Here is a 20,879-nt window from a genome sequence, read left to right as displayed (position 1 = left end):
GGGGTGGGTGGTGCTACGCTCTTACCTTGCTAATGTTTCTGCCATTTCACCCGTTCGTTATTCACCTTGATTAGTCTGGCTATATATGCTTGTCTTGTTCTCTGTGTGTTTTTGTGTCATTGTCTTTGTCACAGCGATGAGATTGTCGTCCTGTTTACCAGGTTAACGTTGCTATAGTTACGTGTGAACCGTTACCGTGTTTAGATTATGTTTTGTTTGTTTGTCAAGTGCACATTATGTCTTTACTAATAAAGCGAAACCTGCATTTGGATCTGATTCTTATCACTACTGGCCGAAAAGCCGAAGATGGAGAACCGGGTTCGTGGCGAACGTCTGTGATCGTTACTTCTGACTTTTTGATTTTTTTATTCATGCATTCATTCATTCATTCATTCATTTTCTACCGCTATTCTCGGGTTACGGGGAGCCTGTGCCTATCTCAGGCGTAATCGGGTATCAAGGCAGGATACACCCTGGACGGAGTGCCAACTCATCGCAGGGCACACACACACTCTCATTCACTCACACACACACACACTAGGGACAATTTTAAAGAGATGCCAATCAACCTACCATGCATGTCTTTGGACCAGGGGAGGAAATCGCAGTACCCGGAGGAAACCCCCGAGGCACGGGGAGAACATGCAATCTCCACACACACAAGGCGGAATAGGGAATCGAACCCCCAACCCTGGAGGTGTGAGGCAAACATGCTAACCACTAAGCCACCGTGCCCCGATTTGTTATTATTTATTTATTTTTAAATCAATAAACCTGCTCTATATATAAAACGTTCTGTCACTTCAACATATAACATCTACAAATCTAGAGTCATGAAGCCTTTGTCATTTTGACCATGTACAGATGAAACAGTGCACAGTGAAATGAATCAATGTTCCTTCAGGACCATGGTGCTACATAACCAAATTACCTACTGACATTGACAATACAGAAACGGTTATAAAGTCTAATTCCACCTAGGTTTTACTCACGCAAATTATTGTACTGTACAGTCTTGCATTTTATAAAAACATTCACATTTTACATTTACGCCATTTGGCAAATGTCCTTCTCCAGACTGATGTACAAAAGTCGTTTGAAGTCATTAAATATATAAATGTCACAACCGAGGATGGAAGGAGACAGACCCATATGCAGGCTAGCTTCAAATGAAAGGGGTTTAATAAATAATGAAGACAAAGACAGAAAAGACGATAACTGAAACGATACAAATGACGACACTTAACAATGACTAGACATGACGAAGGGTAAACGTAACTAATGATTCCGCACTGCCGTCTGCAACGCGGCTCACTTAAATATAAAAAGACAATGATGACACAATAAGGATCAGGTGTGGAGACGTGGCCAACAGTTCGAGCTGAGTCCTGACAATACATAATACAAGCAGTGAAAATAAACACAAATTTAGGTGTTTCAGGAAGAGTTGAGTCTTCCCCCATCGTTTGAAGATAGCTGGTGACTTAGTTGTTAGTTGACCTCGGTGCCAGAACAGAAAAGAGTCTTGCTCTTATTCTGAGAGATAATGATCTCCTTTACACACATGCACATACTTTATGTAGTACTATGTAGTGTATTTATTTCTGTGTAGAGCCCTGGTCCTGGAGGAGTGTTGTTCCATTTCACTGTATACTTTACCACTTTTATATGGATGTACTGGATTCTTGACTTGACCTAATTCTGTCATTCTGAACGAGTCAATATGGTGAATGAATCGGTATCGATGACAAAGATCTGAAAAACTGCAAGACCGAAAGATATGTATATGTCGAGCAAGGCTGTACTATTGTAAATCTGTCTGATTATTGCATCTCACATTGTAGAATTCTGTCATTGGACAGGAATATAACATCCTGTGCTGATGCAATTTTACAAAATCCTGACTTACTGCAACATTCATAAGGCTCCTACAAACTAGGACAATTTTGTTTGGATTTCATAAATGTGTTAAATATGTTCATGTAAAAAAAAACATTCACTGCTAGCATTTTGTGCAAAAAAAAAAAAAAATAGCAGAAAAAATAGAGAAAATTAATGCGTCAGATACAATCATGAGAATTAACAGGCCTGGTACAACATCACCAGCTTTCACACCAGGTTGTGTGAAACACGCATAGACGTATTATATGTGTCAATAGTGTCATGATACTGATTGAATCCCAAAGAATGATCTCTTTTTAATTTAATATGAGTCACACAATCTCATTCAGGCCAATGTCATTAGTGCTGCTGCTAATCTCTGGATCTAATTAACACATGGAGGGGAGATGGGTTCTAACAAGCGCAATGACACAGGGCTACATGTCCGAGACCATTTTTCAAGTGAATAATTACAATAACAAGATCAGTGCTAATGTAGAGGTTTTGTGTAATTTTCAAGAGGGCTTCATCATTATTAACTCCAAATGTCTTGTTGCAGAATTTAAGGCAGTTAAATATGCATTCAAGTCATCACAAAGTCCCAATACAAATAATATCAGCATTCGTGAAGTAGCTTATTATTAACTACAAAATTATTATTATCACAACCACAATTACTAATTATTAACCTCACAACTACTTTTACAGGATCCTGGACCACTTCTCCATTTCATACTCCATGATAGTCGTCTGTTATGTGGACTATTCTTTCTTTTCCATTTACAGTATTTTCCGCACTGTAAGGCGCACCTAAAAGCCATAAATCTTCTCAAAAATCGGCCGTGCGCCTTATAATCCGGTGCACTTTATGTGTGCACCGAGTTCCAAAAATCTGTAAAAATGTTGTGCGACTTTGGTAAGCGCTCAGCTTGATTGACTGTCCGACCATCTCCCACTGACACAGAGATGTAATACATACACTACGTACGCTGGCAGCGATAAACCAATCAGGGAACATTACGTAATACGTACAGTACGTACGCTTACCTTCGCCACTCCTCCGGTAGGTATACTACCGGTATGTTGCAAAACAACATTTGTTTCTTCCTAACCATTATTGTATAGATATCTATGACTATTATGCGCTCCACACACCAGTTCCAGTAGGTGGCACCTTAAATGCACCTTACAGTAAGTTGGTTTGCCTTCCGCCAATAAAAATCAGATGCTTACGAGGCACAATTCAAACTACAGGCTATCAGTTACGCGGTTGTAAATGGGAATTGAGCTGCGAAAGAATTCAACATCAATGACTCTATGGTTTGGAAGTGGAGCCTTCATCCATCAAGCTGTAACCTCCTCACAGAGGCTTCCATGTACCGGGTTTATATATTAATTTAATCTATATTAATAGTAAAATTTATGTTGCTGTTTATTTTTTACAAGGCAAGCAGATACAAAGCCAATGCATCAGAATTCGAATTCTTTTGTATAGCTTTACTCTTTGTTTTGTTATCATCATGACTGCAACACAAAATTGTGGATATTTAACAAATCAATAAAACCCTTGAACTCAAGTGTTCTTAGGTATAATACAAATTTTAACACCAAAAATGCCAAAAAAAAAGGGTCACAGAAGCTAGAGTTCCATAATCCTGTCTAATGCCAAAGCAGGACAACCAGAAGCATTTATTTATATTAGACTTCTCTATGAACAACAACTAAGGCCCTGTTCACACCTGGTGGTAGTGTAAATCCTGCGTGATCTGATCATACAGTAACTTAGATAGCAATATAGTGTACATACAGGTGTGAACGGACTTCAGTGTGTCTCAAAGAGAGGTTCTTTGGGATGCATAAGAGCACATAATGTTTCTAGGGTGAAAGCACAAACGTTTCGATGCACACCAGATAGCAATAAAGGACCATATATATGCACTAGACAGAAAATACCAGGTTATTGATAAACTGTTTGGAAATGGTGCTGATCTGTACAAAAATTTATAGCACCGGGCTAATGGATTGTTCGTTCACGTTTGGAAATATTAAACAAATCCCTGATTCGATCCCTAAACCTGTTTTCAAGAAATAATTTCATTTATTATTACCAAGTGTTGTGTTTTTTTTTTCATTTCTTATTTTAGTTCCTATTTTAAAATGTAAAGTTATAGCGTAGTGGTTTTATTGGCCTAAAACCTAACATATTAATACAGAATTCAAGTGTGGTGCAGTCATATGTCAAGTCCCACATAAACAGATAGAAGTGCAGCTTCATATCCAAAGCTGGAGCTGCCTTCATCACCCCCTAGTAATTACCCCATCATTTAAAGCTGTTATGCATTAAGGACCACTTTACACTAAGCTCACCTTTTGCTGCGTATGCACACTTTGTATACACTACAGTTCATTTTGTCACATACAACCTGCAATATTTCTCTAATGGTTTTATACTAAGCGGAATATTAACATCTCGGTACACAGTACATTACAGTAATCAAGGCATTCCACTTATGGGCAGTGCTGGATATATTTTACAATGTACCCTGTTTTATTTATTCTTAATTCATTTTTTGTAACCTCTTAATTTAAAATCCTTTCACACTGTTTTGTTGTAGGCTATTTTAGAACTACCGCAATACATTTCACTGTATTGTATACAATGATGATCAAGTCCCTAATCCTTATTTTACAATAGTTTAGAATGGTTTGTGGGCAAGTCGTGGCCTAATGGTTTGAGAGTCTGACTCGTAATCCTAAGGTTGTGGGTTCGAGTCTCGGGCCGGCCATGACTGAGGTGCCCTTGAGCAAGGCACCGAACCCCCCAACTGCTCCCCGGGCGCCGCAGCATAAATGGCTGCCCACTGTTCCGGGTGTGTGTTCACGGTGTGTGTGTGTTCACTGCTGTGTGTGTGCACTTTGGATGGGTCAAATGCAGAGAACGAATTCTGAGTATTGGGTCACCGTGCATAGCCGTATGTCACGTCACTTTCACTTTCAACTTGGTTCAGATTCTCGAACCAGAACGTAGCCAATTTTACATTAGTCCGTTTTGAAACTTGATGAAGTAATTTGCATAATAACAGGAATAATGGTATTCAAGTAACTGATCAGCTTTTCCTCAGAAAGTGTCTCGCATACAGTATGCATACTGTATTTTAGCAAGGCTAGCAAGGGAACTATGCAATCATTAGAATATTTATTTCAGTAATTGAAATTTTTTTTCAAGTACTCACTATCATTATGTGGTCAAATGTATGAGTCATACAAATAAATAAATAAATAAATAAATAAATAAATAGTATTATTAATATTACTATACATTATTACATCTATTATTATATAATATAAAATTATATATATATATATATATATATATATATATATATATATATATATATATATATATATATATATATATATATATATATGTAATGTTCCAAATAATGACTAAGTGTAATTGAATTGGACAATGGCCAGAAACTAAAGATTTGCTGTACAATACAGAATGTTCATCTTATGGTGATAGCACACTCAACAACACTACAGCAAACATCCCAACTACTGTCTGTGTGTCCATTCTTAAAAAAAAGCTCTATTCATTCATTTTAGCCCACTTTAACTCTTCAGTGCACCAGAATACATGAGATCCGTTTATGTCTGTTGGCATTTTAAATTGGCCGTTTTACAGCTATGCAGTGGTGAATATTCAAGCAAAGGTATCAGAAGCTATACGTTTTTTTTCCCAGTCTCTGTAAATGATCTGGACTGAATCTGTGCCAGATTTGGAGCTCATGAGAGTTTAGACTTGGTGTTCTGGGATAGCAGATGTTCTTTTCACAACAAAGACAAATAAAAATATATATATATAAAGTTATTTAAAATTTCAAAATCAAATTTCTGTTGTAAAAAAAAAGATTAAGATTAATCTTGTGTTTTAAAAATGGCATGGAGTGAATTTTGGTATGGAGTGTAATGTAGGAAAAAATGGGTTTCATCATTTTCTATGGTGGGAAGTAGCACAGCTTGTGGCAATTTCTTTGCTGACTCCTTATGTGATAATGTGAGAGGGTGTGTCCTCATGCGGAAATGAGCAGAAATGACTATCCTGGCTTCAGGGTTTTATCTTCACTGCATCACAGCTACATTTATAGCTTGTTAATCTTTGGTATTTGGATTTAAAGTGCTTATGTCTATATGTCCTATTTTGTGCTTTATGTAGAAGAATAGAAGCTTTTATTTCTGTCACATATACTGTACATTTAACACAGTGAAATTCTTTCTTCACATATCCCAACTTTAAATGTTGAAGTCAAAGCACAGGGTCAGTCAGGATACAGAACCACTGGAGCAGAGACGGTTAAGGGCCTCGCTCAAGAGCCTTACAGCGGCAGCTTGGCAGTGCTGGGCATTGAACACTGATCAATAAAGCAGAAGCTTTTAACCACTTGAGCCACCACATACTGTACATTGATATGCGTTGATGTACAGTATACTGACTGTTGAGTTAAATATCATTTCAAGCCACACTGCCATTGCACATTGTCTTGCAGTAATCTAAATGGAACTGATGAATTTCCCATTCAATACTATTTATTTACTAAGAATTCCTGTAGGAGTTTCATACTCTTTTCCTGAGTCTTTCCAGAACATCCATTTCGTTTGAGACTAAACAAACCAGGGGTCTTCTAGGTGGTGTAAAATCCAAGAATTAATCTTTGTTTTCTACTTCCTGTTTGAAAGCATTGAAAACATTTTCTTAGATTGTCTTTATGTGCATGATTTGACGTTTTTTTTTTTTTTTTGTCGAATAAAAATCACAAGCCTGCTATCTTCCATCATTACAAGCTGGCTATTATGATTTGACACAAAGTTAACATTATTTTTTGCATTGAAGAACCTTTTTTATTCGATGGTGCAGGGGCTAACTGCACCGCTTATGGCAGCGGTCATCAGTTCTAGCTGTGGGGGCCGAAAATTAAGCCTATTTTGTTGATTTTCTTGCTCAAAGACATATGAATGTTGAAAGGAAATTAACTTGAGAGGAAGCTATGACATCTGCAGTGTTCTGTACAGGCCAGAGAAACCATGTAGTAAGAAATTAAGCAGAAAATTAAGCAGAGATTTTGTTTTAAAAAAAGGTCAAAGAATATTCTTTAAAAATGTAATATTTATTTATTTATTCATTCATTCATTCATTCATTCATTCACTTATTCATTCCTTTATTTATTTGTTTGTCTGTCTGTTTGTTTGTTTGTTTGTTTGTTTGTTTGTTTGTTTATGATATTTGATCCTTTTGAGAACAAAGACTCAAAAACCTAGACCCCTAGAAACTGGCAGTAAAAAGGCAGAAAAAAGAGGAAACAGTTAAATGAGAATTAACTTTACCATGAAGAGTAAATGGCTGCTAGGAAGTGTAGATAAAATCATTAACTGGAAGCCTAAACACAAACAAGGAAAATGACCCATAATGGAAACCATAATGTTTTTTTCTTTTTTTCTTTTTCTTTTTCTTTCTGAACAGTATAATCTCTGAAAGTGTGTAAGAGAATATGTGATTAAAAAGGCCAAAAGGTTTAAAAAAGTATCTTAAACAGACCCTGGTACAGTATGACCCTAAAGGAAGGTCAGTTTTTAAGAAGTCACAATAAGTCACACAGCAATAAATCTGAAGAGTCTGAGGGGAATAAGTGCCCATTATGTAATCTCTAAGCCACTGAGACATAGGACCAAAGAGAATTATGGTGTGGATTGCTTTCATATCTCTATTCTGGAGTGTACAAATGATCAAGCTGCAAACTTCATGAGCAGTCACAGATTCTGCCTTTATTCTAGGTATATAGTACTTCTAGTCACAGGGCTAATCACATATATTATGTATCTGCATAACATAAAAACAAAACAAAAAAAAAACATCTTAAAAATCATATTTGCTAGAAAACATGCAGAATTCTACACAGATCATTTAGGAGGTTCTATCTATCTATCTATCTATCTATCTATCTATCTATCTATCTATCTATCTATCTATCTATCTATCTATCCTTCCATTCATCCATCTAACTATTTAACTATGCGTTTTCACTGTATTTATTCTACACCGGGTCACATGGAACCTAGAGCCTATACCAGGGGACTGGGGGCACCATCACAGAGCACAATTCAACACAATCACACAGCTATTCACACACTACAGACATTTTAGAGATGCCAAGCCGCCTACGAGGCATGTCTTTGGACTGTAAAGGAAAGCCAAACAAAGCTCTTGAATCAGAACACGCAAACTCCGAACACACACAAAGGGCAGTGGCAGGAACCACAGGCCGATCATGAGGGTGTGAGACAGACTTGCCCTCTGTTGAATACTTTGAGAAGTCAATAAAAAGACGATGAACAAATCAATAAAAAGATCAAGCTTGAAAACCGTGTAAAAAAGTATCCATAGGCTTAAACGTCATCACCATGTATTCTGAAAATCTTTGTGCACCCCATTGCAATGTTGCGTGTTATGAATGTGATATTATTCTGTGTATCATTCGTGCTCACCATGTTATTCCTTTTTGTGTTCTCAATCACTCATTTTCTACCGCTCTATCCGAACTACCTCGGGTCACGGGGAGCCTGTGCCTATCTCAGGCGTCATTGGGCATCAAGGCAGGATACACCCTGGATGGAGTGCCAACCCATCGCAGAGCACACACACACTCTCATTCACTCATGCATTCACACACTACGGACAATTTTCCAGAGATGCCAATCAACCTACCATGCATGTCTTTGGACCGGGGGAGGAAACCGGAGTACCCGGAGGAAACCCCCGAGGCACGGGGAGAACCTGCAAACTCCACACACACAAGGCGGAGGCGGGAATCGAACCCCGACCCTGGAGGTGTGAGGTGAATTTGCTACCCACTAAGCCACCGTGTCCCCCTTTTTGTGTTCTAATTATTATATTGATAATTATATTAAAAAAAATCTAAGTTTTAAATTTGTTCTACATTATTCTTCTGGCATTTCACAAGAGAGATTTTATTTTTATTGCATACTTTTTCCATGTGCTCGGGTTTTTACGTTCGTGTGCTTACAGGGATATTTTTAAGAATGCTGTTCATATGACTGAATCATTTTTTTGGAAAAAAAAGTGGTTTAAACTACATTTTGGACTTTGTGTATTATAATATTAAAAATCTGTTGTCTCTCATTCTCCTCCTCACAATCTCATTAAGCACCTTTATTGAATTATGACATAAACAATTATAACCATATCATATATTCCTACGAGAATTGCCTCACCTCTTTCTGTCTGTATTTGATGGCCAGTTTAAGCCGAGCCAGCTCGTTGTTGCTTTCTTCTTGCAAGAGGCTAAGATCATCACGAAAGTTGAGAATAAGCTCCAGTTCACGTGAGGAACGTGTTTGGTCCAGTAGGTCCTTAGCGAAGCGCTTACACTGATGAGACAGCTCCTCATACTCTGCCTTAAACTCGTTCTCCACCTTGCTGAGCTCTTGGAGCTCCCAGCTGAGCTGGAAGGCGGTCAGGAACGGGTCCTCGCTAGACAGTGCAATCAGTGATGGGCTTGCCAAGGCCTTGTAGATGTTAAGGCGTGAGCGTGAGTGTCGAAGACTGTCCACATCGGAACTGGATACACACTCGGAGCAGTTGCAGCGCACCTCATGGGGCTGAGGCACTGACACACCTTTCTGCACCAGCATCTTAATAATCTCATAATTGTTGGTGTGGGCAGCGAGAATGATGGGTGTGATGTCAGGGGTGAATTCAGAAAACTGTTTGTCCAAAAGGATAGGAGGAACCTGGTGAGAAATGAGAAAGACATGCAACATGTGAAGGATGAAACACAGAATTGGCTGTCAAGAATTATTTCCTTTTGCCAACTCTATGACAATAAACTTAAAATTATTTAGCATGCTTGATGTACACTCTTATCCAGAGAGCTGGAACACGTAGCTACAGTAGTTGGAATATTTACTAATAATCCTGCTAAATCACATAAATGTTCTATCAAATTTTAATAGAATCACTTATATACAACAGACTTAATCAAGGCTCCAGACTAACACCATCATGTCACCTGGGGAGAGTAAAAATAGCGGACAGCATGATGTAAAATCTGTTTTGGGATGCTGTTACTGATGATAGTGTTGCATGCTTTTTACACATAATGCATATAAAATATATACTGTACAGTATCAGGTGAAAGAATGTATTACAATAAGGAAGGTGGGATTTTTTTTTTTACTTCAATTTCTTTACTTCCCTTAAAAATGTGAAACTTCTAAGCTATGGAACTTCTAAGCTATGGTTCTATATGTGTGTGTCTGTTTGTGCTGTTTATCTGTGCAATTTAGCACACTGATTCATTTTAGCTTATACTACTCAGTTCTGTCACCAAATTCAACTAATTCCTTAAACATCTAACCTTGCCATTCAGTAGCTAAAGCACATGCTTCGATGCAAAGTACCACAAGCTCTAGCTCCAAGGAACTATAAGCTCCTCATAACATCCAGGTAACTGTAAGATTTGGCTCATCCTCTTATCCAAGAGACCACAAGGTCCAGCTCCCATCCAGGATACAACAAACTCCTCTATCTATTCAAGGGACTGCAATTTTCTCCTCCCGTCCAGGCAACAATGTGCTTGGGAAATAATGGTACCTGCTGTCATTCAGGTAATCACAATTCTTCTCACTTTTCTGAGTGCTATAATCTCCTGCTCCATAGTGGGGGCAAATTGAGACAAGATCCTTCTACCATCCAAGGGACCATAAGCTGTTGCTCTCACCGAGAAACCACAAGCTCCAACTTCCATTCAGGGATCAAGAAGCTCCTCCTCACATCCAGGGAACCACAAGCTCCTCCTCCTATCCAGGGAACCACAAGCTCCTCCTTCTATTAAGGAAACCACAAGCTCCTCCGCCTATCCATGGAACCACAAGATCCTCCTTCTATCCAGTGAACTACAAGGTCCTCCTCCTATCCAGGGAACCACAAGCTCCTCCTTCTATTAAGAAAACCACAAGCTCCTCCTCCTATCCAGGGAACCACAAGCTCCTCCTTCTATCCGGGAAACCACAAGGTCCTCCTCCTATCCATGGAACCACAAGATCCTCCTTCTATCCAGTGAACTACAAGGTCCTCCTCCTATCCAGGGAACCACAAGCTCCTCCTTCTATCCAGGGAGCCACAATGTCCTCCTCTTACGCTGGAAACCACAAGCTCCTCCTCCTATCCAGGGAATCACAAGCTCCTAGTCCTATCCAGGGAACCACAAGCTCCTCCTCCTATCCAGGAAACCACAAGCTCGTCCTTCTATCCAGGGAGCCAAAAGGTCCTCCTTCTACCCAGGAAACCACAAGCTCCTCCTATCCAGGGAACCACAAGGTCCTCCTCCTATCCAGGGAACCACAAGGTCCTCTTCCTATCCAAGGAACCACAAGGTCCTCCCTCCCTTCAAGAAACAAAAATCTCTGAGGTAAATTATGGTCACAGGTGTCACTGCTGGAATGCTTCTTAAATATAACATCAGTATATACAAGTTTGCACAAATAGACAGTGCGTTTAGTAAATATTTGCCTATTCACCCAAACAACGTGAGTAAAACCTTCAACCAGGGTGATAAACTGGTGTTGACAATATGTGCAGTCCTGAAATACAAATCAGGTCTGCGCTATAGTTAAAAGGTGCATGTTATTTAAATATCACTGCACCTTCAAGCTTTAGCAACCCACCTACTCTGTTCTGAAGGTTTCTCAGAAGAGTGAAACCTTTATAAAGTGTCATACATTTGCATAGAACGTCGCACTTCATTCAGCTTCAGATATCCACCAACAGCGCTACTGAAGCTTTCTCAGTCTACTTGAGGTGCTCTCACTTATATGCACTTTGAAGTTTCGCCCCAAAATGTATTGACTTTCAACGCATGCACATGTTTCTAAGATACGAGAATCACTCAGTGAAGAAAGTTACAGTAAGCTAAGCAGTTATGCTGAAATCAGTTCAGAGCCAGAAGGTGACAAGCCATGCATATGTCCGAGAGTCCAAAAGAGAATAATTGTGCTTTTCAAAATGAAAAAGATGACCATCACACACTCCCTATCAATCACAAATACACTAGCTAATCACAATCGATCATTATTAGCTTATGAACCGTATATAACACGGACAGTTAGAGATCTCCTTCAGGGGGTTCAGCTCCCATACACCATCAACTGAAATGAACTCCAAACGATGCAGTGGCTGCTTTAATGGGTCTAGAAAAAGCACTGACCCTCCACGTTGATAATTATGTTTGAAGCACCTCAGGGGGTTTGAAGGGAGTGAAACTGTAGTGCCATATAAAGCACGATTAGAAAAATGCAAGTCGTCGACAAAATTATTGATTCGTTGATAAAATGTGGAGCTCTTGCCTGGCATTGAATGATCCATATGGAAAGGGGTGGCATTACTTTAATAGTAAAAATATTTATTGGAGAACATGATGGTGTTGAATGAAAACTTTTTGTAAATTGACACTTTGACACAATGAGTCATGTATCTCTGTAGTGAGCAAACACAGTGAGGAAGAAACCACAGAGGAATTGGCTTATCTTCCAAAAGGTAGAAAAAAAACAGTGGCTACGTGGATAAAGCTCTGGGCTACTGCTTAGAAGGTTATAAGTTCAAATCCTGACACTTACTAGCTGCTTCTATTGGGTCCTTGGGCAAGAACCTTATCTATCCGGTCTCACTTGTGAGTCATGTGAGTTTGGAGAACAGAATAAGCCAAATTACCAAATGCTATGTGATAGCACAGACTTAGATAGTCCAAGGAACCAGACGCTCCTCCTCACATCCAGGACGCTCCTCCTCACATTCTTTCTTCTTAGCCACATTAAAAAGGCACTATGATAGAAGCCTTTATTTTGTCACATACAGTATACATTACAGCACAGTGAAATCCTTTCTTATCCTAACTTTATATGGAGGTTGGGGTCAGAGCACACGTTTAGCCATGAAACAGCACCACTGGAGCAGTGAAGGTAAAGGGCCTTGCTCAAGGACCCAACAGTGGCAGCACTGGAGCTTAAACAATGATCCTCCAGTCAACAACCCAGAGCCTTAACTGCTTGAGCCACCACTGCTGTATAAGCAAATGTTATGGTGATAGCACAGATCTAGCTAGTGAGTGGAACTTGACACTAAATAAATTGGTTGAAATTTGGAAAACGCTACAACACACACAAAAAAATACTATAAGCATCTTTCAGCAGTTTGAGTAACTGGCTCCATCTTCTAGCTTGATGCACTGATGACGTTTATCTACACCTCATATGAGTTGTATCACAGAATGCAATGATCTGTGCCATGCTTTTGTATATAGAAAAAGATGAAGAAGAAGAAGAAGCATGATTCTATGATGGACAAATGTTTGTGTGTGATTTTGAAGGTGCACCATTAAGATAAATGTAGCAATGGAGAAAAAGTTTGAATGAATATAAAATTTGAAGAAATGGAAATAGAGGAAGCTGACAAACAGAATAGGTCCTGAAGCGCGTGGGGGAGAAATGTTATGAATGCATGTGCATGTCAGAACCCCCGAGAGAGCACGCCTGTGAATTTGAGAGACAAGTGGTGATTAGAGGACGGGGGTGATTAGCACATCTCTTTGCAATATCCATGCTGAAGCTGAAGCCATGGAACTCCCAGAGAGATGAGGACAAGCTAGCAGGCAAAAGCAAAATATAATAATGAGTCTTTCCTGGCTGGTATGACCAAGCATATCGAAATATGCAGCAAATAATCACAACTGTATTATATTGTTTAAGTTCGGTGTTAGTGTTTTTACTTCCTCAACTCAACACCGCTGTATGGTGCAATATGTATATTTATATCTGTAAATCCGTCACAATCCGTACTCTCAAACGTACCTCGGGAGATTGGAAGTCAGTGACACCGGCATGTCATATAAAATATAGTAAGAAAAATATGTCAAATTTAAATCTTGGTAGATAAAATAATAGATTTGTTGCTAAAATGTGGTACTCTTGCCTGGCAGTGAGTGACCCATATGAGTCAAGTGTGCCAGTACTTCAATAGGGAAAGTATTTCTTGGTGAAAATGTAAATAAATAAATAAATAAATAAATAAATAAATAAATAAATAAATAATTGAATCCAAAATTTTGTCCATTTGTTGCTTTTGCCAACACTTCTATTTTTTAAATCATTTAAAATTACTTACTTAAATTAAATTAAATTTTATTTTAAAAAAAATACTTAAAAAACTTATAAATATAAACGTATATACACTTATATATATACTTATATACTTATACTATATAAACTTATATACTCATATATACTTAAATATATATATATATAATAAGACACTTAAAAATATATATATTTATTAATATCTTGAAAATACCATTATGATGTTTTAAATCTGAACGCTAACATTTTTTTAAAATTATAGTTTAGTTTTGACTGTGGAAAAGTTTACTTTTTAATCCTTCAAAAACAACAAATGTGTAATTAAAGTGAACATTAAAATGAACACTATAGTATATTTTAATACCTTAATAAGGCCCTGAAACACAAACCCTTGATGGTTTGTTGCTGCAGTGATAAGCATGTGCAAATTTAAATGTATATAATGTGTAGAATTGTATAACATTTTTATTTGTGTAGTTTATTACTGTTTAAAATAATTAATATAAGAATTATCTCTAATTAAGCAACACATTTTAGTGCCTCTTGGTACATGGGTAATAAGGGGATCTGAATTCATCATGAGTATTTAATTACATCATTTGGTAATGGATATAAATAGAAAATGTAGGTTTAGTGAAAGGCTTGTTATGTTTTATAAATTATACAAATGTACCTGGAATGTACTGAGACAGTTTATTGTTAAATTGAGGAAATATGTAGTCTATATGTTAAGGGCCACATCATATAACACATGACAATCTGAACTGGCCACTACTGAAAAATAACAGAGAAAAAAAGCCTGCTCCCATCTACCGATCCGTCTGCTTGTGATTTATAGACATGTTAATTTCTGTGATTTGCATATCAAAAGGTCAGAAGAATAGCAGTGGGACAGGATCCGATTGAGACACCGTGCTAGAGAACCGCTGTCTGAATCACATCTGCAGTCCCTCTAAACAGTCAGTGGTTCAGTGATCCTCCCTTCCTGTTCATTTCTCAGAATCACGCGCTCGGCTCTTGTCTAACTTCCAGAGAAGTCAAACCCAGTCAGATTAAATAACTGTGAATGATAATGAAAGGAATTAAGAATGGGAAAACGATGCTTCTGGCCATTCTGTACGTCGGCGTTACAATGGAAGGAGGAAATGGATACAAATGGATTTCCTACTTCAGATGTGTAGATGATAACATTTAGTGGTGGTGGTGGTGGTGGTGGTGATGACTGTCATGGCATACCCTTAACTGACAGGAAAAACCTTAATGATTTTTTTTTCCTTTATAGGAGAGATTATCACAGCAACCGAGACATATTAAACATGAGCACACAGACAAATGCTCAATTTAAATAGAACCCTTACAGCAACAGACATTAACAACTCTTAACAACTCTTACTGTACTTCATTTGTCCATCTGCATACGTGTTCATTCAACACAGTAAGAATATCTTCACCACTGGAAAGTTTGCTTGGTTTAGTTAGATTGGTTAATGTTTACACTACTAATGATCCTGTATCATTTTTAATGATCCCTGAGATTTCAGGCATGCTGAAGTTAACATTACAACTATTCATTTTGTTTACTTATCTGTTTTTTTTTTTTACTGCTGTTTTAAGCTACACAAGACCCAAATGGTTTTGTGTTTTAGATCTTTTGTTTCATTTCTAAGATTTTATGGATTAACACTCTCTCTCATCATCTCACTCATTTTCTACCGCTTTATGCAAACTACCTCGGGTCACAGGGAGCCTGTGCCTATCTCAGGCGTCATTGGGCATCAAGGCAGGACACACCCTTGACGGAGTATGGATTAAACAAATTTAAAAAAATTTGTAATCACACCCTCTAGTGTCACCCATATGAGGATGAGGTTCCCCCTTGAGTCCGGTTCCTCTCGAGGTTTCTTCCTTTACCAATTTAAGGGAGTTTTTCCTTGCCACTGCTGCCTGAGTCACCTCAGACTTGCTCACTGGGGATAAATACAGTACATACACATTGTGAACTATATATCTTGAATTTTTTATTATATTAAATCTTTATATTATTCCTTATGTTTACCTTTTGTTCTATGTTTATATTCTGTAAAGCTGCTTTGAGACAATGTCTATTGTTAAAAGCGCTATACAAATAAACTTGAATTGAATTGAAAAAAAAAAAAAAAAACATACAGTATGTTAGTCCTGAAGAAAACATTACAGACTGAATACTGTATTGTATTACAATGACGTTTTTCCGGTTTACAAACAACCGGGTTGAAAACCCTGATTTAAGAGGGTTATAATTAACCATAGATGTTGTGTACATTGACTGATTATTTTTATTTTCAGGGGTTATAACTGATTACACACTCACTGACTTGGCCTAAGTTCAGACATTGATCGTTCAAAACAAAACATGACAACATGTAGTGTTGTTTGATTATATTCAACAACAGAATGGTATTACACATGTTTTTTTATTTTAAAAATAGTTAAACTAATAAGTAGACATACAAAAATATATTATTTCGTTTATCCCTTCGTGGAAGTTTAAATCCTCTTGAAAGCTTTAAAAGACAAATTTAAGGTACAAATTTAATTCAACCTTAAAATTCACTTGCAGATAAGCTGATACTTTAAATGTCAAGAAGGCTCAAGAGACATGTTTCATGCTGCAGTGATAAGGATTTGTACTTTATATCATGTGTATAATGTATAACTGGATAGTAAGAGATGTAGAAAAATGAAGAAGAGTGAAGTTTATTATTGTATATAAAAATTATTCTTAAAATGATCCCTAATTAAGCAATGATACAAGTTTGTATCATGTCATTTTTGTGATTATAAAGGAAAACATGATTCATCCTAAATAAAAGTAATAAAAAAATAAATTATGAGTGTGTGTGTGGCCTGCGATGCGTTGGCACTCCGTGCAGGGTGTATCCTGCCTCGATGCCTGAAGACACCTGGCTCCCCGTGACCCGAGAAGTTTGGATAAGCGGTAGAAAATGAATGAATGAATGAAATTAGATTAACTTCTGAAGCTACTTAATGATGTTTTATAAGGTATATTATAAGTAGGGGAAGTGGTAATTTAGTGGTTAAAGTGTTAGACTACTGGCCTGAAGGTCGTGAGCTCAAATCCCAGGTCTGCCATGCTGCCACTGCTTGTCCCCTGAGCAAGGCCCTGAACCCTTAAATGCCCAGTTGTATAAAAATGAGATTAAATGTAAGTCATTCTGGATAATGGCGTCTGCCATATGCTATAAGTGTAATGAGTAACAATAGCGGAGACACAAACAAGTCAACTATAGTTTTGTTCCTTTATACATTACAAAAAGTCATTATACATTACAAACTGTGCTTAAAATTCATTCATATTCTAAATGAGTTCAAGGTAAAAAGAATATATATTTTTGTTCCTCATGGTGTGTAGCCTATTTAAAGAAATTAGTCTTTATTAGTGGAATTTGTATTGATTGTTTCTGTGTATTCAAATATAACGTGTGTTAAAGACACACGTCTTCAATGGGAAATGATACAATAACTTTTGACCTTAGTAACGTCACGCCAATGAATACTCATGGCTTTTGTGTAATATAACAATAATATACAGAATACTGTATCGGAAATGACACAGCAGTAGCTGATTATGTAAATAATAGGATAACATTGGATAGTTTATGTATAAGATTATGTATATGGTTAGTATATACTGTAATCGTCCTCATTATTAGATTATCCAAAGTCAATCTGTTTCTAATTAGAGCATTGATGATTATAGTTACAGTGAAAAAAAAACAGAAAAACATGACGCTAACGCAAACTACATTAATGTTTTATCATTTTTCGGACACTGAGTGGTCCTTGGGGTTTCGTTCATTAGCTTAAATAAGGTTTATATTATACACAAGCTCCTCCATTAGTGGTTGTTATTGTGGTTTATTAAGCTATAGTGCATAATATCTTATTACCTCATTAAGGAATATTCCAAAGAGAAGTGCTACAACTTCTGCTCTCTAAATTAAAAAGGTCTGTTGAGTAGTCTGTACATTGTACTGCAGTATGTTCTCAGAATTAAAGGTACCACACTGGACTTTTTCCCCAGTGTCTCTAAGTTGGTATTCATTTTATAATGTCAAAAATATATGTTTCATATGTTTTCTACCTTTAATATAAATCTGAACCTTTATTTATTTCTTTATTTTTTTTTTATCTTAGTAGTGTAGTAAAGTGATTAAGGTGCATTTAGACAACTTTACTGCGTAAAGACAAAAAAAGATGCACCATTAATGGTAACACTTGGAAAAGTACAATGTTGTTTTGTACAAAGTTCTAAGGGTGAAGTGATGACTTAGATATTACTGTGTTAATAAATGATGATCAAAAAAAAATTTTTTTGACAGAGTAAACACACACGTAAGAGGAAGTGGAGCTTCTGACCTGTTTCTCGCCACTGGGTTTCTTGTGGTTGAGCAGCAGCTCCACAGCCCCAACTACCTCCTTGCGGATGGCGTGGAGCAGCGCGTCACCTACATGCACGTCGTGCGCTAACAGGAGCTCCACCATCTCCAGGTTCTCGTTCTCGATTGCGATGAGCAGCGCCGTGCGTCCGAGCGGGTCCACGCAGTTCACGTTGATCTTGAAGTAGATCTCGGCCTCACGCAGCGCGCGCTTGACGCTGCCGTAGTCGCCTTTCTCCACGGCGTTCAGATACACCTTCTCCAGCGCCGACAGCTCGGGCTCGGCGCGCACCACGCGTAAACGGATGCGGTCGCGGCGCGAGGTGAACGCGCTCCCTCCGCCGCCGCCGCTCGCGCCGCCTCCGCCGTAGTAAAGCTGCGCCATCGCACCCGGTCAGCTCGATATCCTATGCATCTGAGAAACGGACAGACGCAGGTGGAGGAGGAGGATGAGGATGAGAAGAAGAAGTGGTGGTGGTGGTGGTGGAGCTCAGATAAACACACGCTGCAGCGCACGAGACACTGAAATAACATCCACCCATTCGGTTTAATCCAGTTACGTAGAGTGGAGACTTGTTGGCGCATCGGGTCTCCTTCACGCACACAATGCTGGCAAAGAAACACAGCGCAAGAGTTCAAACTCTGACAGGAAACAAATAAACCCCCAAATGAGTGACTCCAACATCCAGTGTTGCATTTATTTGGAGTCACGGCACCATCACTTTAATTAAAGCACGTTACATTTAATAAGGGAACTCAGAAAAAAAATAATAAAAAAATACGCAAGCATCAACATTTCCATGGAAACACATCTAAAAAGCTATGCATAAATATCACTACTATATATTTCACTACTGAAGCTAATCAAACCTCACAAGACTATAGAGAAAAAAAGGAGTTTAATAAACAGTAAGAGTTGTAAACCTACTTTTGTGTAGACTTACTATTATAGCAATAGCAGGTGGTAAAAAAAAAGTGCAGCATCTTTTGTACCTTTTACTTAGAAAGCTGCATAACTTTCATTTATGACGCTAAAAGCTAATTAAAGGTATGGATATCCCTACATTACACTACTTTCAAATATCTATACGAAAGATGTACACAATACAAACAGATTTAATTGGACATCTGACCCTTACACACTTGTGGTTCTTCCCCCAAACTATTGCTGCAAAGTTACAACACATATACACAACTTATGGAAACTCACACAGTCATGTAAAGACCATGCACAACTAATGAATAATAATAATGTGATCACATGTAAAGGTTTCACGTCAACTCATTTCCGATTGGGTTTGTTATTAAAGTTGATTAAATTTATTTGTTTGTTTGTTTGTTTATGAAATTTTTAGATTTAGTTAGATTTTTTACTAATTCAGACCTCAATAACAGAAAAACAAGTACCCTATAGATCCCACAACTTGGACATAAATTATTCTGTCAGTAGAAATTTCTGGAAAAGAAAGTCTCGTGGCTTTACAAAAAAATAGACAAAGTTTGCCCTAAAGCAATGACACCATGTTTACATAACTGATGTCAGAATTTAATTTTCAGTAACTTGCCATGCAGGCTAACAGATTCTCAGGAAATCACGTTGTGCCATAATCAAATTGGAAAGTTTATTACAGGAACCGCCTGGCAGCCTTAAAGTGGACCCTTATCAACATTAAGCTCCAGTTGAAGTCAGCTTCATTGGCTGCTAAAACATTACCATTGTCTGTGTTCAGTATAATTTGTCGTATATGCTACGTCCATGATACCTGTCTTTTTAGCCGCCACTTTGTCTCCAACCTTCGTCATGTATTTTAAGCATCCCTAATCATTATGCTTAGTGAAATGGATCTGAGAGAAGTTAAAATGGATCTTTTTTGTTAGAAATTAGGCATAATATTGAATGAAAACCATACAGAACACTTTCTACACTTGCTCATTCATACAATTATTCAATAAGCCAAATTATGCGACAGTATTGTAATGCCTAAAATCATGCATATACACAGCATGTCACAAGCTTCATCAGAGCTTCATAATGGGGGTGGGTGGGGATGAGGGGGGGTGTAAAGTCTTTGTCCATGGCATTGCTGCGGGTGTCGGGTCGGCCACTTTGAGTATTCCAGAAACGTCACATTTTCACACACAGCACTCTTTAAAGCTTATAGAGGAAGCAATAAAAAGAGTTCTGCATGTGTTAGCGTTTTTGATCAGAGAGGACAAAGGAGAATATGCAGTTTGATCTGATGCAGGATAACCATTTTAGTTAAAAGGTAGTTATTCATTCATTTTCTACCGCTTATCCGAACTTCTCGGGTCACGGGGAGCCTGTGCCTATCTCAGGCGTCATCGGGCAT

At 37.9% G+C, this 20,879-nt stretch overlaps 1 protein-coding gene across 1 annotated transcript in view; it reads right to left on the bottom strand.

Annotated features, from left to right (window-relative positions):
* The window catches only part of trpc4b (transient receptor potential cation channel, subfamily C, member 4b), a 32,443-nt gene extending 13,276 nt beyond the window's left edge, over positions 1–19,167 (bottom strand). The window contains exons 1-2 of the mRNA XM_027160517.2: positions 18,509–19,167; positions 9,173–9,691 (exon numbers count right to left, since the gene is read on the bottom strand). Coding sequence (XP_027016318.2) covers positions 9,173–9,691; positions 18,509–18,913 — 924 coding nt within the window. The 5' untranslated portion in view covers positions 18,914–19,167. The remainder of the gene's footprint in view (positions 1–9,172; positions 9,692–18,508) is intronic.
* Positions 19,168–20,879: the final 1,712 nt, after the last annotated feature.

The sequence above is a fragment of the Tachysurus fulvidraco genome, chromosome 11, assembly GCF_022655615.1.
Source record: "Tachysurus fulvidraco isolate hzauxx_2018 chromosome 11, HZAU_PFXX_2.0, whole genome shotgun sequence".
NCBI lineage: Eukaryota > Metazoa > Chordata > Actinopteri > Siluriformes > Bagridae > Tachysurus > Tachysurus fulvidraco.
Note: the sequence above shows the minus strand (reverse complement) of the source record. Positions and strands in the feature narration are given on the sequence as shown.